At 36.3% G+C, this 23919-nt stretch overlaps 1 protein-coding gene across 1 annotated transcript in view; it reads right to left on the bottom strand.

Moving 5' to 3' along the window:
* Window positions 1–23919, bottom strand: part of LOC127449422 (contactin-4-like) — a 261042-nt gene that overhangs the window by 53489 nt on the left and 183634 nt on the right. The window contains exons 10-11 of the mRNA XM_051712833.1: window positions 19861–19990; window positions 16644–16794 (exon numbers count right to left, since the gene is read on the bottom strand). Coding sequence (XP_051568793.1) covers window positions 16644–16794; window positions 19861–19990 — 281 coding nt within the window. The remainder of the gene's footprint in view (window positions 1–16643; window positions 16795–19860; window positions 19991–23919) is intronic.

Below are 23919 nucleotides of genomic sequence, written 5' to 3'. Positions count from 1 at the left end.
CCACATCTGACACTCACATAACCACGTCAAACTTTTACATTCGCTGTAAACAGCATCTATCCAGGATGATTTACAGTTAACGTGGATAAGCTGCATTTATAATGCAGGTCTTATTGATTCAACTCCGTATAAATCCAGAATAAGAAGAAAGACATTGATTTCAATGAGATACACTGATATATAAAGGTGTCGAACAGAAAAATATAAAGTGAAGTAAATTCAAAGTAAGCGCAATATCCCCAAATTTGTGAGGATATTTACAAGAGAAAATGCAGAAATTGGCTCACACAGGATTTATCCGCAGCTTTTTAAATCTTCACAATGGGCATTATTTGGTTTGTCAGTCAGAGGCTGCTCTTGGATTTAATAATGCAGGTGTTGCTCACTCCATGGGTGTCCAACGGACTTGGTAATTCAGATATAATAGGAGAGATAAGAGATGATTGACAGAAGAATCTGGAAACCTATCCCAGTTTAAAGAGCAGGCATTTTAGACAATCAGCTGTGTACAATAGTGTTTTTCTCCTTTTGGTATTAAAATAGCAAAGGAATGGCAGAGCAGCAAGCTAAAGCTCCTGTGACATTTTCCTGCAAGAGCTTGGTATGCTGACCCTTTGTCTCCAGGGGAGTAGCATTAAGTTTCCATGGCAATACAGATATTTGCAAAAATCGAAAAGCCATTCTAACCATTTCTTACCATTTCGAATAGTATTCTTAGCCTAACAATGCCAAAGAAAAAAATATTTCTCAATTGGAATGATAGAACTAATTTATCTTTAACCCACTGGCTTACACTTCTTATATAACATTCAAAATCAAGTTTAAGAAATAAAACTAAAACATACATGGACACCAATTTTAAAGTACCTAAGAGCTGAATCCTCATGAATTTCTGCAGATAGTTTGCAATTATAATGTAACATGTAAAAAATTAACCCTCAGAGACTCAGATTTATATTGATTATGTATGTTTTCCCCTCCTTTAAAATATTTTTAGGAAGCCACTGATTATAAAAATCTAAACATTTTTTTTTTTTTTGCATAATTTGCCTAGTGTTGAATTGTATATACAGTATATACATGTATATCATGTATATATATCATGTATATAAAATATGATATACAATATACTGTATATCATATTTTTATATATGTATCTATATTTTTCACACACACACACACACACACACACACACACACACACACACACACACATGTTGGTGCAGCTATCATTATGAGGACTCTCCATAGACATAATGATTTCTATACTGTACAAACTATAGATACCCTACTCCTAAACCTAACCCTCACAAAAAACTTTCCGCATTTTTACATTTTCAATAAAACATCATTTTGTATGTTTTTTAAGCAATTTTAATTATGGGGACACTAGAAATGTCCTCATAAACCACATTTATAGCATAATACCCTTGTAATTACCAGTTTGTAACCTAAAAAAAAGTCCTCGTAAACCACATAAACCTGCGCCAACACACACACACACACACACACACACACACACACACACACACACACACACACACACACATGCACTCATGTTGGTGCAGCTATCATTATGAGGACTCTCCATAGACATAATTATTTTTATACTGTACGAACTATAGATTATATCCCATAACCCTAACCCTAACCTTAAACCTAACGCTCACAAAACACTTTCTGCATTTTTACATTTTCAATAAAACATCATTTAGTATGTTTTTTAAGCAATTTTAATTATGGGGACACTAGAAATGTCCTCGTAAACCACATAAACTTGCACGCACACACACACACACACACACACACACACACACACACACACACACATACACACTCACACACACTCACACACACACACACACACACACACACACACACATGCACTCATGTTGGTGCAGCAATCATCATGAGGACTCTCCATAGACATAATGATTTTTATACTGTATGAACTATAGATTCTATCCCCTAACCCTAACCCTACCCCTAAACCTAACCCTCACAAAAAACTTTCTGCATTTTTACATTTTCAATAAAACTTCGTTTAGTATTTAAATTATGGGGACACTAGAAAGGTCCTCATAAACCACATTTATAGCATAATACCCTTGTAATTACCAGTTTGTAACCTAAAAAACATCCTTGTACACCACTTAAACCTGCACACACACACACACACACACACACACACACACACACTTATAATTTGTCTGTGTTTACAGTGTTCGTGAAGTCTTTGTACTGTTCATTATAATTTCATTTGTCTCTTATGAAGGATAAAAATGAACTTAAATGTCAGCAGACGAAGCATTAAGCTCTACTTTGTAAACCAGAAACAAACAGGTGCCAAACTTTATTTCTGCCACAGAGGTAGATGGCGAGGTCAAGACTGATTCCCTTTGGTGAATAATTTGCGACGTAAATATACAGCTGCTTTTTTTCTCCCTTTAAAAGGAGGCAAACATTGCCTTGCCACTTATCCAGAGGTAATTTTCTTAACACATTCTAGGCTGTTCAATTATTCATTGAGCTGATTTAGTATGGGTACATTTGGCTCTTGCTACTTCACAAGACAATTCTAAGTCATTTCTCATCTCGAAATAAATCAACAAGGCACCAGCTGGCGTAATAATTTAGCTCCAAATCAGTTGTGTGAGAAATGGACTTATAAAATAGATTTTCTTCAAGACAGTCATATCATACTTACAGTATATTCAGTGGCTCCAAAACGTACTTGGAACTTCATTCAACCAATTAAAAATGCATGAATGTCATTGCATTAAATAACTACATATCAAACCAAGTGTCATTTCTTTTAAAGAAAGATTGCACAAGCACACTTTTCATGCAAAAAAAAAAAAAAAAAAAAAAAAAAAAGAAAGAAAGAAAAATGTTTGTTGTGTTTTAAATGATAAAACAATAGATATACTGTTCTTAATGAAGACAACAAGTTTTGGACACTTTCTGGTTGTTAAATGTTAGTGAAACATGTCCATAGTTTATATGATGAACTGCAACTGTTGGTTAAAATAACAGCAAAAATGGCTCAGAAAAGTGAAAACACTGTAGTTCCGAGAAAATGTCTAGCATCATTTGATTGCAGATAAAACTTGGTCTGTGAAACTTGTAGTCTATGCAGTGATATTCAGACATTTTTAGGTGTTGCTTGAATGTTCAAATATTTTTGGGCACACTGTAAATACAATAACTAAAGACAACTACAACTACAAAAAGCCCCAAACAAAAACAGATATGATAACAAATGGAAATTTTATGATTTCATGTTTGCACCGTAGAGCGCATTTCCAGTAGCAATAGACTTTTAATTTCGGCAGTATCTATCCCCTGTGACAGCAGCAGTGGGAAGAGAGAGAACAGCAGAGGAAATATGTGAGAAATTGCGTTTATCAGGTCCAAACACTGTGAACTTATGGGTGTACTCAAAGCAAGCTCTTTTAATCACAAATGGCTCTCTAGCTTCATTCTTTCCCACTGATATTCATCTCTCTCTCATATGCACACAATTTCTTCTATAAAGTGCAACACACATGTGCTGCCCAAAATCTGTGCGGGGACCAAGATGGATTACTGGTGCTGTGCTGGCAGAATCATTCTTTGAAAAATGATATTAGCTTCTGGTCCCCTAAGATAAAACTGATCCCACAGAGTCTAACGTGGCACTTAGACTAGTAAAGAGCACGACAAACTAATCAAGGCCAAACATCTCTGCATTCACTTGCAAAATAGGTTGAGTTTTATTTCACCAAATTGATCTGATTTCTCCAAAAGAGCATTATTACTGCTGTAAAAAAGGAGGGGGGTCTAAGTCTGAAATTCCCAGTAATAAAGATTCTATTGTGCATTTTTCTAATTTAATACAATTTTGTTTCATTACAAATTATTTTATCAGTATAACAATTTGAGTGAAATGTTGAATTTAAAAATGCATAACATTTATATATAGCTTTAATTGAAAAGACATTTACTGTGGTCTCAGATTTTTGGACTCTGCTATATGTTTAAGGAAAATGTCAAAAAATTAAACTAATTTCAGAATAATTCTTGCATGGTGAATTTAATGTAATTAAAGCTGTGCATCAATTGTGTGATACTGCAAACATAACATTAGTGACAATCGATGTGCTGCCCACTGTCTTGATTGACCAATTGTCTGCCGTGCAAATCTATACCTATAGATTGTCTGTGGCACAGCCGCAGCACACGGCATATCAAATTATGCTTGGCTAGTTAAAGAGTCTTTTAGCCACCATTAGCAAATCACAGCCATAGAAGGTTAAGTAAATGACATTCTATTTAAAGGGCTGGTAGTCTGTTGATAGAGACCCACTATGGTTGGGGTTTAACCAAGAATTTGAAGCATTGGGGCATTTTCTAGATCTCCGCTGGTGTGCCCATTCCCCTTCACATGACATTCATCCAACAGATACCACCTAATTTCCCCAGTTGAGAGAGGAGTATGAAATGAAATTGAACCATATGAGCTGGCAACATAACAGTTAAGGCACTTGAGCCCATGCATTGAGGTGAACTAATGAGGAAAATGCATTCGGTATTTAATTTTTGGAAGATTTTGCCAATTTTGCAAGATTTTGAATTCATTGGTGCCATCATGTCCAATTTTTGTGTCAATGAGACGGCAAGTTACAAACAGGTGTTCAATAAAAAAATTATAATACAATTAAATAACAATAGGCTTTGGTGGGAAAAAACAGAATGCAATATCAAAGAATAATAAACAACCTCCATTTTTTAATAAATGCCACAGTATGTTGCCAACATCAAGTCACTTGCTTTGTATTTTTAGTTGCTGATTATTAAATCAAACTCTTTATTAAAACATCTGCTTTTAATGGAACATAATGCTGCGACGGTTGCAATTTCGTGCAGTGTCGACACATGAACAATCTTAGCAAATTAACAAATTGGGATGCTTCTAAGTATTAGATTAAAAATCAAGTTATTTTCGAAATAACAAGATAAGGGATCAAACACTAAATTAAAACACCTGTTTTTAAAGAAACAATGTAGAAATGGTTGCAATTTCCTACAATGAAAACACGTCAATTACCTTTGCGAACAAATTAGGATGCTTTTAAGCATTAGATTGAAAATTAAAGTCAAATAAAAAAAGAAAATCAAGTTAAAGAAAATCAAGTTAATTTCCTTTAAAAACAACATAATGGAAACCAACTTATTTATGAAAACACTTGTTTTTAAAGGAAAATAATGTTGTGACAGTTGCAATTTTGTGCAATGGTGACACGTCAAGACCTTTGCGAACAAATTTGGATGCTTTTGAGGATTAGATTGAAAATCAAGTAAAAAATGGATTCTGAAATAATAAGATAAGGGGATCACACAGATTTAAAAGGAGCATAATGCCATAAAAGTTGCAATTTCCTGCAATTGCAACACACCAATGACATTTGCAAACAAGTTCAGATGCTATTAAGCATTAGATTGGAAATCAAATTACAGATTAATTCCGAAATAACAAGATAAGGGAATCAAACTCTTTGTCGCATTTTGGAAGGAACATTACGTTGCGATAGTTGCAAATCAAAACCCTTGAACAAAATACCTGTTTGTGAAGATTAGTTGTGATAGGTGTGCAATGGCGACGTCAGTGACCTTTGCTAAAACATTTGAATGCTTTTAAGCATTGAAAATCAAGTGAAAGTTTAATTCCGAAATAACAAGATAAACGAACCAAACTCTTTATCAAAACACTTGTTTTTGAATGAACAAAATGTTGCAACAGTTGCAATTTCATCAACACGCCAGTGACCTTAGCAAACAAACTGGAATGTTTTGGGATCAGGCATTAGATTGGAAATCAAGTTAAAGCTTAATGCTGAAATAACAAGATAAAAGAAAGTGGCCTTAATTAGATGAGTAAACGGATCTCAGCCCTTAAACGTGTCCTATATCTCCAATGACAGCAGCACGGCTTGCCTCTGCAACCTACTCTATCATGAGCTTTTTGAATTGCTTTCGCACCGGCCTTCACTCACCTGTGCCGCAGCCTTTAGTGGCAGATGCGCTTTTAAATGGAAATCATCCTGACAAGCAATCACTTCATAGAGTAGACTCATCCCACTTTCTTTCTGCTTCATCTTTCTCTCGCACTCTACACAGACACCGACCGCATCTACAAGTGGGCTGAAGTTAACTGAACATGAATGTGTTACTACAAAACATTCCGTATGCAAATTTTATGTATGTGTATAATTATGTTTATAGGTGAAACTCAGAAAAAACATGTGCAGGTCACATTTCACCATAAAAAAAAAAAAAAAAAAAAAAAAAGAAATTATATTTTGCATGAAGAAAATGAAACTGGTTTTTAAGACAGTTAAAATGTTTTGCATTGTCTACAGTATTTTCATGACAATCAACACATTTCCTCCCCTAAATTTTAATTATTGTAATGTGTCCAAATGTTCTGTTTGAAATTCCCATTATTCTTAAATGTGATTTTCATTAGATTCTAGTGACTATAACAGTATTTTTTTAACTGTATTACAGTATCTTTATTATTATTATTTTTTGCAAATCAGCATAAACTCAAAGCCTAAAGGCAAAACAGATAACTACCTTAATGTATAACTATTTTATTATTTGTATATCGTTATTTTTTATTTGTTTTGCATTACGGTAATAAGAATTGCCGGCGGTGTGGGGAATGTGCCTAATTGTTGTGAAAATAACATCACAATGCCAAAAATCTTAATGGTCTCATTCCAAAAGTCAATCCTAAAATAGGCTTCATTTAAAGGAAAGTTTAATATCTAACATCTTTCTTTTGATTTTGGGCTGAAATATGACCTGACATGTTCTTTGTAGGTTTCGTGAGATTCACCCATACATACGTTCGGCCCTGTTTTTATCTACTTCCTTTGCTATTGTCTAAAACCAAAAATTTCAGGAGGATCAAAAGGAGACAGTTCAAATTTCCTCCAAAACCCATTCCATCATTTAAAGCAGGCAACCTTTCATCTTCTTCAAAAGGCTATTCTTTGAGAAAGGGCAATTTTAGATACATGGCTTTGTAAAAAAAAGTTAACTCTCCATTAATTTATTATACAAATTATGCCTCCGCACAAAACCTTTGATCCTTTGTGTTAACTCAAATTCATATATCTAATAATGTCACCTAGTACCTACCAAACGTACAGATTTCACATAATGAACACTAAATGAATCACCTTTTATCGTTCGAAAATGGAGGCAACTCTTTTTGCAAGTATATGTGCCAAATATTCTATTATATACAGTGGGGTCCAAAAAGTCTGAGAGCGCACTGACATTAATTTTTTTTTTTTTTCATTTAAAACTGTTAGAGATGTAGAAATGTTTTAAAACAGATAAAAGTTAATAATACACAAAATAAATTAGAAATATTACGTTTCTGCACTCCGTCTAGTTTACTAATCAAATAAGTATTTTGTGACACTGATCATGTTAACTAATTTATACAAAATGTCAGATTTATTTGCTTCCATTGAAACACACAAGATGCTTTTTGGAACATTCTCAAATCATGCTGGGATAACATGGATCATCAGGTTTTGCAACTTATGCTAAATAATCATGCTAAAAACTATTTGTTAAAACTATTTTAAATGAGAAAAATGCAAAATAGAGTAATTTTCACAAGTGGTCTCAGACTTTTGGACCCCAATGTATGTGCAATGCAATTAAATAATCCTCCATATGTAACTGAACGTGCACAATAGCTACAACCTTCAGACCATACAAGAAACATACCTTTTTATGTGCAATGTTACATATGCAAAGGACACACAGTAGCTACCATTCCATCCCACAATTGGCCACAGTAATAACCTCCCTTGGGTTCCACGGATCTGCAGACAAACTTATTATACCCTACTGTTTGTTAAACAAGTGCACATCAGCAGAGCACAGGCAAAATTAGCTGTCAACTCAACCGACAGGATCCTACACTATTCCACAGCTGTCATGTGCAATCAACTCAAAATCAGCCTCAGAAACATCAGCTCGGACACAACAAAGTCAGCTTGTAAATGTCAGCCCATCCGCTGACCTGTCCTACCTAAAACAGCTGATTGTATGTCTGCACCAGATCTCCAGCCTCGACTTCCTTATTTATCTGCTTATCCTATGGGTATTATTTCTACCCATAGTAGACATAGTGCATGTGGAGGCTTCACGCCATCCACCATGGCAACCAACCTCAACTCACCACGTGCCCCACCGAGAACGAACCACATTATAGTGACCACGAGGAGTTTGCCTCATGTGACTCTACCCTCCCTAGCAACCGGGCCAATTTGGTTGCTTTGGAGACCTGGCTGGAGTCACTCAGCATGCCCTGGGATTCGAACTAGCGAGCTAGCGAACTCCAGGGGTGGTAGCCAGTGTATTTTACCACTGAGCTACCCAGGCCCCCCACTCCCCAATCCTCTTACATAATCAACAGAAGAAACTCTCCCTGCCATTTCAGCTGCTTTTTTTCCTGCTGATGTTTTCTTAAAGGTGTACCAAGTAAGTTTTCATTCACTATTCACAGTCATCCATGACTCATTTAATCCATTATTAAAAGTGTCCAATAACAGGGCAGTTACTGAGATTAAGCGAGTAGTATTTGGGTGGTCATGTGATTCTAACATGGCAGCCCCCATGAGGGGACCCTCTCCATGTAGAATAAAACAGATTTTTATAAGATTACTAATATGACCTGAGTCTTCATCTCATGTGAGTGCTCATAAGTTTATACATATTTTTGAAAATTACAATACATTTTTTTAGAAGTAAAACTTTTTAAATTAGGAAAAAAATACTAAGTGCACCTTTAAGAACACACATTTAGGCATTTTGGTTAAAGGGATAGGTTAACCAAAAATAAAATTTTGTCATCATTTATTCACAGTAATAACGTTACAAACGATAGACATATATTCTTTCTTTCATAGAACACAAAAAGTTACTTTTTGAAGAATATCCTGTCTGCTCTCTTTTCTATCTAATGAAAGTGAATGGGGACTGGGACTGTTAGCCTCCAAGAAAAAAACACACAAAAAAGCACCTTAGAAGTAGTTTAAAGGACTTCTGCTCTATATCCCAAGTCTTCTAAAGCTATACAATAGCTTTTTCTGAGAAACAGACATCAATTTAAAATGTTTTTCACTGATAATCTTCTCCTACAGTTAGCTATTAACTGCTATGACTTGTTCATTGCATCAGTGAGCTGAACTCAAGAACCGAATCAGTTCAGTTCATGAACAAATCAATCTTTTGAGATGGTTCTTTTCAGTGAACCACAAATTGGACTTGAACAATTTGTTCACAAATCAAACTGATTCAGTTCCCAAGTTAACAGAAGGGGAATACTGTCAGTGAATAACGACTTCAATTTCAATCTGTTCGCCACACAAAGCAAAGACTAGAAATATAGTGTTATATGGACTACTTTTACGGTGCTTATTGGTGTATTTTGTCCTTTTTATACTAACTATGAATTGTCATTATATGGAAATATATGAGCTGTGTGTAGAATGTGCAAAAATAGACAAAAAACATCAGCATACAGGTTTGGAACAAAATGAGGGTGAGTAAATAATGACAGAGTTATTATTTCTTTAAGGAAGAGACATAAACCGCATCACTGCCCCCCTTCAATATCTCTTCTCTCTTCTCTCTAGCAAAAAAAAAAAAAAGTGGCTGCTGCTATAAAGATGGATTATCCTACTGGAGACACCGCCTCCTCTGCTTCTCAGACATCAAGGAGAGCTCACACAATTACGCCAATTAATCTTATACAAAAAGAGTTCAAATGCACCCTGCTTTGATTAGGTCTGGATCCCAGACAGGTGCATGCACTCAGCATGTATCCACGTACACACAAGTGCACACTAACACCGATTTGCATAAAGCAATACATCTGATTATTAATTAGTCTCTAATGGCATTTTCACTTAATGAGAGTGGTGTCTTTTTACCTGCTGCTGTTTACAGGTTAGCAAGAGCTGATAGGGACGGAATATACTGTAAATAGGTGGAAAGAAACAGCTCATCAAATCTAAGTTAAAGTCAACATGAAATGGCATTCCCAACTCATTTTACTTCCATAACGTGATGCGTTTTCGAGTAAAACAGGATGATAAGAAAAAAAATAAGGGCGAATGTGGAAAACAGGGTGGAGCCGAGCGGCGTCTGGGCAGAGCGAGGCCGGGAAGATAAGTGGTGAATGAGTTCCACCTGTGTGCCATACCGGTATCGTGTTCCAGTGAGGGGCGGTGGGAGTATTTAGGGAGAGGAGGCAGCAGCAGACGGGAGAGAGAGACGCACAAAGCTATGCATGTGTTGAAAGTTCGGCTGAAAAGCCTATTGTGTTTGAATGTATTTATGTAGATACTGAAAAGCATAACGTAGTGTGTGCAAATAAATGTCTACGTGTTTGTAAAGCCGGTCCCAGCTTCCTCCTTTCCCGAATTGTTACAGTGAGATTTGACTTTATTTATCAGTAATTGATCGGATCATGACAAGTATGCTTTGCATACAAGAATGACCAGATGGCTGCTCAGGCATTAAGGCACGACCCTGGCCTATATCGGAGACTGTGTGAGCCGAACCGACCTGAATTAAAACACTGTCAGTGAACAGCTGCTAACTCATTTGTTAACGCATGTCTGTGAGTGAGAGTGCTTGTGCAAAACATGTTACATTAAACTTAAAAAAATAATGTAATACTTTACAGAAACGTAGCCTATATTTTATTAAATATATATTATATTATCAAAATAATAATAATAATAATAATAATAATAATAATAATATGTTTTTTCATTTATGATTACAAACTCGAACCCAAAGTTGTACTTAAAAAACTGACCCGAAAAGGGACCCGAAGGTTTGCTGGGCCCTGTTGGGCTCGGTTCGGGTATCAGGCCTCTAGCTGGAGGGGACTGGTAAAAAAAAGAAAAGGTCTTGGTGATAAAAAGAAATCTAAAAAAGAAAGTTGTTTCAGGTATTGGTATTGCATTTTGATGAAAAATCACAAAGACTAACATTTTTTTTTTTTTTTTAATAATGTGCACCAATGAATTGTGCACAGTAAGACCAGAAATGTGTATTAAAAAATTAAGTAGGGTCAATTTTGATTTTCACGATAACTTTAAAAGTAAAGTGCATAATTCAGTGTCTCTAGCGTCACCAAAGGAATAGCAAAAATAATGACTGTTTTCAAACAGGTGTCCCGAACACTCCCTCTGTCTTCAATCGGTCGCCCAAAACACGCCATTGGTTTAGCCGATGCTTAGGGCTGGGCAAAACAATCGATTTTTCTATTAATTATTTTATTTTTTATTTGGCCGATTCAATATAGATTCTGAAAAGCAGTGGATCGATCTTTGTGTACTGGGTCTGATTAACGTGAATCCTGCAGCCCAGGGGTCCACAACTCCTAGGCGGTCCAACATCCTTCTTCCCAGTTGGCGTTTGCGAGTGGAGCGCATCTAATGTGTACAGCGGGAGGAGCGGATGTAAACACAGAGATGGTGTGCAACAGCTAAATCCGTCTGTGTAGCACATGTTGACAGAGTGCAACTTTTCCTCGGCTCTGTACCCAGCAGTTATGTGTGTGTGTGTGTTCCAAGAGTGCTTGCGATGTGGATTCACGCAAGAATGCTCAAAAATGCTTAAAAAGTCTGTCAAATTACTCATCTGGTGACTTATCAAGGTATGAATTTAAACACAGAGAGTTATTTCTAAAGTAAATGTAAACAGTGGGAAAAAAGGCTGAGTTGTATCAAAATATTTAAATGATAAATGTGTAATTCCAGCTCTGTCGCTGTCTAGCATGTCATTTATAATAATAAAACAACAATAACAAGAAAACGAGAAAACATTTCACTGCTCTTGGCTGGGTTAGTTTAGTAGCTTTAAAATGACTCATGTATTATAATCTTACACTGAAGACCACCAGTAATAATTATAATCATGAATCATCGAATCGGGGCATCTGTGCCGATACCCATCCCTAACGATGCTGCTATGTCGGAGTGGTCAGAATGCCCAAACAAACAGAGCAATATATTGACAGCATCACAGAGCCACAGTGTTCACATTATGAATGGCCTACTTTTAAAGTTGACTCTGCATCAGGCATGTGCAGAGGGGGTGGCTCTAAGGGCTTGAGCCCCTGCCCTTTTGCTGAGGTGCCCCTTCGACAGAGCAGTGTTCCAGGATGTGCAAATGCCACCCAAAATTAAAACTTGCACACCCAGATGAAATGACTTTTTTAAGCTTTATAAAAGTATGTAGGGGTGTAAAAATGCGTTTTTGAACCGGTGAATGTAACCTAAACCCAAGGTGTTTTTTCTCCTTGTATAGTGCAACTTATCCCAACATTTATATTTTCGTCTTTAGCATATTTTGGAAAATAATTATGGATACAAAATAATTTAATCGATTTTTATATCTAATTAGGCTATTAAGTATAATATTTTGATACATTAACAGGCCTACCTACTACATTGATAAAAGTGTCAATAATTTCTTTAGTTAAGCTTTAAAAGTAACAAAAGGCTAAAAAAATATATAAATAAATAAAAAAAATTAAATCACTATAGCATAGAAGAAATTGAGGTTGCACATGCGCACCCCCCAAACCCCTCTAAAAGGTTTAGAGCCCCTGCCTCTCAAAATGTCTGTGCACGTCCCTGATCTGCATATTAAGCTAGTATAAGAGTAAGTATTTTAACATCAAAAAAATTACACACTTCAACTTTAAGACACAGAAGTGAGACACTCTATAAATAAGCGTGAGGATGAAAGCAAGAGTAGGCAAACAGGTGCAATGCAACGCCAAAGGGGGTAGAAAGAAAGTCAGCATTTTCCAGAAATACATTCAATTCTGCAAAAAGTTTCCCTGGCTGGCATCCATCTATCGACAAAGCAATCAAACATTCTGACCAGGCCTCGACCGGCCACAATACAACCTGGGACATGTGCGTGCAAACTTGATTTATCCATTTTTCTTTTTAATTACCTTTGTGTCAAAGATAGGTGAGGGGGTCTAGATTGAATACCGTTCACAATCAAAGAAAAAAGGGGGCATTTATTTTGTTCCAAACCTTAGAAAGGGCCTGCATGGCATTCAAATGCTGTTATGAAGACTTCCCATCTATAAATACTCAGTCATTGCCTTTATGTTTTCCTGACTGCACAGGCAGAGTGGCAAGATTTAACATTTAAATATCTTGTAAGTTATGCATGCTGATTTAAGATAATAATCTATTTGAGTCAGTAAAAATGCAACCATTTAAAAACCAAATTTTTGGCACATAAATAGCTCCTGAAAATTCAAATAAGGCTCTTGCAAATTTTGTAACTATAGAACAATTAGTTCCTCAAAACAAATACTGCCTAGCATCTAGCATGATATTTACAGCAAATTAAGCAGAGCAATGACTATTAACCAAAGCAGTAGGTTTTAGGATTTTGAAGCCAGCTAAAACATGTAAAAACATTACAATTCTAGCTGACATCAAAATTGGTTTCATAGCAAGGCAAACATACAGCGGCCCCAATAAATATTTGGGCCACACTTAAAAATGCATGAATAATGAAATATAAACATAGTTAACAAAATATCCAATCAAGTGGCATCACACAAATTATACTAAAGACCTTTCAACAGCACTAATTTCACTTTTGTTAGCCATTTTTGCAATTACTTTTAACCAAATGGCCCCAATGTAATTTTTAGTGAATGTATGAAATAAGTGCCCCTTAATTAAAGGACTTTAGATTTAGATTCTATCAAAATTTACTCACCCCCATGTTCTTCAAACTCGTATGACTTTCTTTCTTATGCAGTACACAAAGTGACACATTTTAATACTATAAAATGTCTTACAATTCAGGTTTTTTGTCACCAAAACCTATCATATACCTTCAGAAGACTTGTTTGATACTTTTGGATGCTTTTAAGCTTTGCAGTGTGTCATCTTTCATTATATTTAATAGATGGACCGTGATATTCATTGCATAAGAAAGAAAGTCATACGAGTTTGGAATGACACGAGGATGAGTAAATGATGACAGAATTGTCATTTTTGGGTGAACTATCCCTTTAAGAGAATAAGGAGAAGCCTGCAAAGTCGCAAATCAGAAGAGAGGCGTCACATGGAAAATCAATTTCCTGCGCCCTTTCTTCAAGGTGTGGACATAAAGAATTCTTCTACTTTGCTGTCACAGGACAACTCAAGGACATCAGCAGCATATCCCCTATGCAAGCGGCCTGCCACTCTGTTTGACGAGCGCCAACACCAACTTTGTATATGTAAACGATGGGCAACCGTGGTGTGCACATAGTGACAGATGCATACACAAACACACAGACACATTGAACTTTGCCTGTCTCAGTGTGGTCAAATGAAACCTCTCTGGTTAGTAACATACTGCACTTTTCACTTTTTTCAAGCTGGGTCTGGCTGCCAATCCATTGTTGTGGCAGGGACATATGTTTGTTGGTCTGGCAGGAACACTGACCTCCTACTGAGAGTGTAGAGAAGTTGATTAACACCCTGCCTTAGCTCAGGAGGGGATACCACTTTTCAACTGCAAAAGTCCAGTTATAAGTGACAGCGGGATCCTTACTGGAGCCATTAATAAGAACATCAGGCTTCATTTAAATAATCGGATTTCTGCATGAAATGTGCATGTAGTCTTTTTGAAAATTTTGAATGCTTCAGTTTAATCTCCCAGTTCAAAAATATTAGTTGAGTGCAAACATAATTAAATAAGTCCTCATACCCCAAATCAGCAGACCAATACAGCAAACCTTATGAAATATAAATGGCTTTGTGCTTTAAATATACTAATAATATTGTGACCTGCCTTGCAGTCTAAAGCCTACAAAAGCATCTGTCTTCTACAGTAGGGTGACCAGACGTCCCCGTTTTCCGGGGACAGTCCCAGTTTTTGACAGTCTGTCCCTGACTGGAGCTGTCCCCGGAAATGTCCCCGTTTTTACTGAAGAAGACAATTAAAAATGGTCAACTTTACCTCCGCATCAGAATTTAATTGAGACATATTCAACAGAGTATGATATACTACAGTTCATGACATTACTACATTCACCATGTTCAAAATACCTAACATCCAAATTGTCCCCCTTTTTTAATTCATAGATAAGTAACGTGAAATTTCAATGACATATTTACCACTGAACTAGAAATGTCCTCGTTTTTCATTTCAGATATCTGGTCACCTTATTCTACAGCAGCATCGTAGCTGAAATAAAACCTAAAAAGTGACTGATTTTGAACACACTACATAGGCAGTAACTCTGTGTGCCACACAGGAAACTTGATTTGCAACTGATTCCAATAGAGCTTTATGTTAGCACATTGCTAAGCTAACAACATGATAGTCTAATAAGCATAAAAATACATAGCACATATAAATATTGGTTAAAATACTCTAAATACTTTTTTATGAGACTATTTTTAAGATTCTTTTTGGTATTTAACGAAATATACGTATATTTATAATAATAAAAAAAATTTGACTAATTCGCCATCTTATGCCAACTTTTTAGTCGAAGCGCAGTCTGGGATTTAAAAGTTTTGTATTAAATTAGAAAAATACAGAATAGGACCACTTTTACTTGTGGTCAAAGACATTTGGATCCAACTGTATGTATAGTAGCCTACCTATTAAATTATATGACATAATTTACATATATTTTTGTTTTTAATGAAAATAGAAAGGAAATTTGAAAAAAGGGCATACGTTAGTGGTCTCCACAACACGTTTGCATATAATGGCCCACGGCGAGGCCCTTGTGTTTTGGTGAAGTGAGCAAATAACAGAAAGAGACTGAATCGACTGAAAGAAAGAGAAAAGCGCAGTTGAAACTGAAACGCAAAGCCCACTAGAGACATATATTTGCGACCCTTAGCCAATACGTGCTGAGATACGCTCTTTCTCTGCTTGCTGTAGTGTGATGCCACAGGCAGAGATAAATGGCCAAAGTCAGTGCCAGTGCTTTGATGCTGTGAATAACAGAAATGATTTGACAAAGACATTATATCAACAACCAGATCTGGAGCAGAATTGTGGACGCATACCGCAGCCCTACTGACTGTTCCTGGATCAGACTTCCAGGCTGAAAAACTACTTAAAACAAACCAAAGATAGTTTCATAGCAGATAGTTTCCTAGCCTGGTTTTGAAGGGGTCTAGTTGCTGTTTTTAAAAGGGTTTTGGGTACTTTTAGCTAGTCATGCTGGGAGCCCAGCTGGCACACTGGCTAAACCAGCAGCAGGCCAGCTTGGCTAGGCTGGGAGACTAGCTAGAACAACCGAAGATCAGCTTGGCTTGTTGAAGACCAACTTGGTCAGGCTGGTAGACCAGCTAGACCGGCTGAAAACCAGCTTGGCCAGGACGGGAGACCAATTAGATTAGCTGAAGACCAGCTTGGCCAGGCTCAGAGACCAGCTAGACCAGTTTAAACCAGCTAAGGCCAGCAAACCATCTTAAGCCAGTTTAAACTGTCTTTAGCAGGGTTTAAAAGCTAAGCTTTATTAAAAAAAATAACTAAAGGCTCAGCAGAGATGAGTGATGACATACCTGCTGCTTTCTCTGAGGGCATCATTGCCTTTACGCCAGGAGATGGTGCCTCTAGGAGACATCTTGGGCTTGCATTCAATCAGGACATCGGCACCTTTCTTTACCAGAGTGTGGCTCTTCAATTGGTTTTGGGAGAAATCAGGAGCGACAGCTGAAGCAAAAGAGGGAGTTTTAGATTAAATTAAGCACAAACATCAACAGAAGGAGCAATTTCTGCTAAACTCAGCAAAAGGTGTTTTTTTTTTATCTCATTGTGGTTCTTGTAATTGACTAAAAAACTGTGATTTTCTAATACCGGTAATATCACTAGCTGTGTTACTGTGCTAAAAGAACTATCAGAGCTGTGTTGACATGCAGAAAAGCTTACATGTAAACACATGAATCAAAGAAATGAATAAAATGTAAACCTTTGAATCTGACTTTTATTGGTGTGTGCTTTTATGAATAAAAAAATAATTTGAAATGTGATATTCTGCGTAGAAATTCAAATTTATACAGTATAAAGCAATAGCAAAAATAAACGAATACAATAATAATTCAGACTTATTTCACAAGTCAGAAAACATTTAGAAAATTTGCTTCCATTCCAAATCTGTGAACTTCTGAAAGACAACTTATCGTTTTTCAAATATCTGCTACATACTCTGATCCAGAGATGTTCAGTTATTTGGGAAGTAATACGCATTAGGCTCACTAAGAGCAAAATGAACGTAAGTCATTCATTTTCAATGGAAGTTGCCATTTTCAGCTATTTCCAATGACAGTGACTGTTGGCATTGCAACAAAGTTCCTGTTCTCTGTTCTTCTCCCTCTCATTTCCTGTTCTATATTTAGTGTCCCTATAAATCCCTAAAAAATAAATTACATAAAAAGAACCATGTCTTCATAATGAATCAAAATATTTATAACAACTGAAGACCATGAAGGATAAGGCCACAGACTGTTCCGTTTCATATTTGACCATAATTACAGGTATGCCGCCATGAGGATTAAGGACTATTTAGAGAGCACATCCTCTCTAATCGTTGTACTTCAAAAGAAGAAATGCATGTATGCCTATAATGGAGAAACAAGAGATGACAGAGCAGAGGCTCGTCGAATGTGGCATTCCTTAATTGTCGTATGCTCCTTTTCTCTGCTAAGAGAAACCACCGTGTCCTCCCTCAAATGAGTTTCTATTATGATAATTTCTCCTGCTCTGAAATCTTCATACTCTGTCTTTTAAAAGGCACTTCAATTACTTTATCTGTGCGAGGACTGCCAATTAGTCTCCTCTATCTGTGAGTTCAAAACAATAAACCAAGGAGGAGGTAGATGAGTATGATGTGGATGTAGAGAATTTCCTCCACTAACGAGAAAGCAGGGCTCTGGAGTGCATGTTGCTGCCCATGACATCTGCAATTGCTTTTCTTATCATGAAGGCCTCTACTACACTACTTCTATGTAAAATAATTTATCCTATCCATGTTTGATGTGAAAAGACAACTAAGGATAAGTGAGCCATTAGATTGATTTCCCAAAGAGTGTAAATACTGTTGCACTATCAAAACATTGCACTGTATATTTGTGACATTTGACATGTCAGATTCTGGCTCAACCAATAGCATAGAGTTCTGGGTGGGACCAGGATGGACCAAATGTGGTCATTTTTTTCCTAGAACAATTTGCAGGTGTCTTGGAATGGATGAAAATGACGGGTAAAAATGACATAAATAGGTATTGTTGCTATGTCTCAGCTGATTTACTGACAATAAAATGACTACATTAAAGTGGGGGATAGATGACCCTGCTGAGGTAGCGTGGTGAGAGAGAAAAAAATCATAAAGGATTCAGTTTCTGAAGTAAAGAAAAAAAAATTTTCAGAGCTATCCAAGCCTGCCGTTTCCCTAAATTATGACATATAACTCATAGCAATAAATTCACGCATATGATTTTTTGGAAATAATATAATTTCATTTAGTCATATGGGAAAAAAGAGGCTGGAGTTTTAAGTTTTTAGAGCATATTTTATCATCCAAAATAATTTATTTCAGAATTATGCCATCCCAAGCTGCTCTTAATGAAACAAATGGAAGTAATAACGAATAAAATGCAATCAATTCATTCATTTGATATGTGTAATTAACAGTAATTTATCCTAAAAATAAAGTGGATGGTGTTTAGAGTTTTGAGAGCATTTTAACATCCAAAGTTATTTAAATCAGCATCTTATGTCAACTCCATCTGGTTTTGATGAACAGGTTAGAAGTTATACAAATATGTAGTCTAATTAATACAACTCATAGCAATCAATTCACATATATGACATTTGTTACAGATATTATTTAGATGGGGAAAATAAAGTGATTGGAGCCGTTGCATGATACAGGATGCCTGTCAGCTGAACACGCATATCATTGCCACATCGTGGCGTGGCGGTAGCGTAGTGGACTAAAGCACTGAACTGGTAAGCAAAAGGTTGTTGGTTCAATCCCCACAGCCACCACCATTGTGTGCTTGAGCAAGGCACTTAACTCCAGGTTGCTCCAGGGGGAATGTCCTGTAATAAGGGCACTGTAAGTCACTTTGGATAAAAGTGTCTGCCAAATGTAAAATGCATCAGGTGTTTATGGTGTAAATAGCTAAATTTGTATGTTTTCATATTTTGCAATTAATTTAAAATATTTATGTTATACTGTTAATCAGTAATTTATAGTCAATACTTTTGTATTGTACCATTGTTTGAAAAGTTGTACATTCTCTTTAAATTGTACAGTTTTTATCTTTTTTCTGATTTTCAAATATTTTTTGCTTATAATCAAATGTTTCATGCCAGATTTTACATTAACCTCAGAGCAGGTTGGTTTGGATTAAGGCTTATCATTTTTTTCTTTCTAATTGAAGAATTATGGAGAAAATATGTAATTTCTCTTCAGAGTAGAGCAAAGTCACCTCTGTGATGAGATGCACTGAATGCAACATTGACAAAGAATGATATGCTTGTCTACTTGCACACACAAAAGCCAGTGAACAATATGAAAAATCGAATTACATTATCACTCATATACAGTATGTGGTCACTATCAGTTACTGTGTATCAGCAGCATATATTTAAGATAATAAAGTGTAAGGTATATTAATGCAGGTGTTATTCAGTGCTTTTAGTTGTACTTTCTGCCTTTGCATATCAACACCAATGTCTCTGTCAAATGCAGTGAACCAGATTTCAACAACTTACCGATAACTTTCAGTTCGGCGTTAGAGTACACTTCCCCGTACTTGTTCCCAGCCACACACTGGTACATTCCGATGTCGGACATTGTCAAGCGAGTGATTGACAGGGCGCCATTAATGACCTGCACCCTCTCCTGTGGAAAGCAAGACATCTCGTTAAGAGTCTTTTACCGAGATTGCTAATCTGCATAAAAGCACAAGGTTGTCTGGGAAGGTAAATTATGTTTGGAGGCTGATGGAAATGACCATAAATTTGAGTGTTCATTACTAATGGGAAACACTGCGTAGGGAGGCTGCTTAAAAATGATGGCAATAAATCTGTATGTTTATGAGATGGAAGTAAAGTCTGGCTTGTTTACCTCTTAACGAAAAGCTTGAGACACTGTATTCCTTGGACAAACTGTTGGGGGGTAGCGTAATGTTTGCCATCACAAATGAGCTGGGTTAATATCTTTAAGCCGACAGCTTTATACCATTTCTAATAAGAAATGGTATGTATTTTACTATTTTCTGGTGTTAAAGGAATAGTTCACTCAAAAATGATAATTCTATCATGATTTACTCACCCTCATGTTGTTTCAAGCTTGTATGAGTTACTTTATTCCATAGAACACAAAAGGTGAACCTTTGAAGAATATCCTGGGAACTATTTTCCGTTTAATGTAAGTGAATGGGGACTGGGACTGTCAAGCTCCAGAAAAACAAAATAAGCACCATAAAAGTATCATAAAACGTATGCATTATATCCAAAGTCTTCTGATGTTAAAAGGTAGCTTTACATTTACATGTATTAATTTGGCAGATGTTTTTATCCAAAGCGACTTACAAAAAAGTGGAAGATTACAACATAAGCGATTCATCTTAAGGAGACAGTAGTATGAAAAGTAGGGGTGTGCAGCGAAGCCATTATCTGTATTTGTATCTGTATCTGTTCATATGAAAAAATTATCTGTATCAGTCTTTGTATTTGGACAGAACCGGGTGTGGGCGGTGCTTAAACCGGAAGTGCGTCAAAATTAAATGAAATGCCAACTTTTAAATGTTACTCTTACATTTATAGTTTCTATTAATAAAATATACCTTGTATATGCCTTTTCATAATAATAATAATTATAATTATACAACGATTATTTAAAAATATTTTATTTTATACTTTTTTTTTTCTTACCAGATGAAGCAGAATTTGTAGGCTACATTAACTATGGAATAAGCTGTGGTTTCTCCTGATATTTCTGATATTAATATCTGCATGAAACAAAATTTCCATTTGTCTGTGCATGTAACATTATTCTGGAAGCAGGAGGTGTCAAGCAAAATGTGAAATGTCAAGCACACATTTTGCAGTGAATAATCAATACAAATACAAACATTAATAGAAATAAAATAAAATCAATATAGCATACAAACAGTTGCAAGTCCCATAAATCTGTCAGGAATTTTTACGACGAGACACCATTATTTAGTTAAATAATAATTATAATGTTAAATTTATATAGCGCCTTAAACTGTAGCACAGTTTAAAGAAGAAGAAAAAAAAAAGACAGAGCATGTTTTAGTTTCTTCATTTTACATAAGGAGGAATATTCCTAATAGTTGAATACTCTATGGAGCATTTAAACCTTTATGGAGAATTTTAACTTTTTTTTTTTTTCAGAATAATGTCTTAACCAGACAATTTCCTTAATCGCTGATGTGGACATAAATGTGGTCAACTTTAAAAGACGCATAGATGTCTCCGACGTGAAATCATCACTTCAGGTCAGGAATTTAACATCGTGCTCATGTTTAGGCTATAAATGAATACATGGGAATGACGTGTGAATCGTGTGATACATTAACAAAGACATTTCAAGAAGTGGAAAGTGTATATGATGTCATATCTTAATGTTACACATGACAAGCTCCAGACGTGCACAATTAACAGAGACCACAAACGGAGACGAGACCGTGCCCATCCGACTTGAAATCACAATGTGCGCATTTTCATTCATAAGGTTTACACTTCAGAAATATTCGCTACACAGATTCATCAATTATATTTAATTTTGTATATGTTTATTTAAAATGTCACTTTATCCTTGTGCCTCTTAGATAATCAGTCATACGGATATTTTCGTGCCTTTCTGTATAAAAGGAACCGCAAAGTTCCAGAGCCTTCTCCACATATTCGCCGAGCGTCCAGTGAGGATCAGCCGGAGGCATCAGTTCCCTCAGTGCACTATTCAGACTGGCCTGTAAGAAAACCACCAGATAGCAGTCTGGATAGTGCACTACATTTGCCAGCTCTAAAAACTCACGGACGTGATCCTCAACTGGACGGTCCCCTTGTTGGAGGAGCAGAATTCTGACGGCCGCTAGATCCATTTTTGAGTCAGTCTTTCTGTGACGAAGCAGACGAGGAATGAGAATCTAAATGCAGCTTTAATGAAAAACAAAAGATGAACAAAGTAACTCAGAATTAAACGAAAAAAAAAAAAACACAGGAAACCAGGGACAGAATATGACAACACATGTAAAGACTGACAAAGAAACCAGGGGAAACAAGGGCTTAAATACACATGGGCAAACAAGGAAACGAGGAACTCCTGGGGAAAAACAATCATAAAATGAAATTACAAAAGGACTACAAACTAACAGGAAACTGGAACTAAACAAGAATTTCAAAATAAAAGTAAACACAAAAACAGGGAATATGTGACAGTTCCTTGATGGTGGAACGACCTTCTCAACACTATCCGCGAAGCAGACTCTGTCTCGGTCTTCAAACTACGGCTAAAGACATCTTTTCCATGAGCAATTGACCATACACACACACACACACACACATTTATATATATATATATATATATATATATATATATATATATATTTTATGACTGTATGGTCAAGTGCTCATGGAAAAGATGTCAACCTTCTGTTTTGAAAGTTGATTTCTACTAAAAAAAAGCACTCTAAAAGTATACTCGTGCACTCTGTCGATTCTTCTGAAGCATACAATAGCTTTGTGTGAGAAACAGACCACAATGTAAACTGTTATTTACTTATAATTTTCTCCTCCACCGGAGCTCTCAAATATCACACCTTTAGAAGCATTGCACCAGGTTTGACATAATTGAAGCCAAATGCCCTTGGTTCTAGCGCAAATAAATCAGAATGCAGCAAATCTGAAAAACTGAGATTTTAGTGGTACAGCAGGGAGAAACATTATTATTGAATAACAGCTTCCATTTCGGTCTGTTCCTAACACAAAGCTATTCTATGGCTTCAGAAGACAGGCCATGAGTCAAATGGACTACATTTAGGATACTTTTTGGAACTTGGAAGTATAAATAACCATCCACTTTCACTGTATGGAAAACAGAAGCTTTTGTGTTTCATGGAAGAATGAAAGTCATACAGAACCTCAACGTGAGTACATTATGACAAAATTAAAATTTTTGGGTGAACTAATCTTTTAACGTCTTTAAGTGTTTCCACCAGTGTCTTTTTTTCCAGAGACGCCTGTAGTCAGTATAATGTGAAACATAGTCGTTCCTCATTCAGACATCAGGATAATATTTTGCACTTGAATGGGGTTTATGGTAAGAAAAGGATACTGACTGCAATGGAGAGGAGGAAGGCACAAATGGGACAAATAAGCCAGCACAGAAAATCACATGGTGGCATATAGCAGTTTAGAGTGAGGCGATGCTTTGCTTTACTACTGTACTAATTAAGCATAACTGTCCTCTTAAATCAGCAGTTTTGCATGTGGCGGGAACTGAGGGGAGGATGAGGATGGACCATCTGCCTTGCTCTGAACTGCAATGATTGGCAATCTCACTGCTCGCAATGTGAGAGTCAGTTCATAGCACATAATCTGCAATGCATCACCATAGTTGCTGAAAATCTCATCCTGCTATAGAGCAGAGTGGTTTACTGCGCCTGTGAGTATGGCTGCATTACACTTTTCATTTCAAATGATGGCTCTGTGGTGCTATCAAAACATTGCATTTTGAATCTCTGGACCAGCCCAAGACTGTAACATTGGCTCAACCAATGGTGTTAGTTTGAGGCGGGACTA

This window comes from Myxocyprinus asiaticus, chromosome 12 (genome assembly GCF_019703515.2).
Source record: "Myxocyprinus asiaticus isolate MX2 ecotype Aquarium Trade chromosome 12, UBuf_Myxa_2, whole genome shotgun sequence".
Lineage (NCBI taxonomy): Eukaryota > Metazoa > Chordata > Actinopteri > Cypriniformes > Catostomidae > Myxocyprinus > Myxocyprinus asiaticus.
This window is presented reverse-complemented; position numbering and strand designations above follow the sequence as displayed.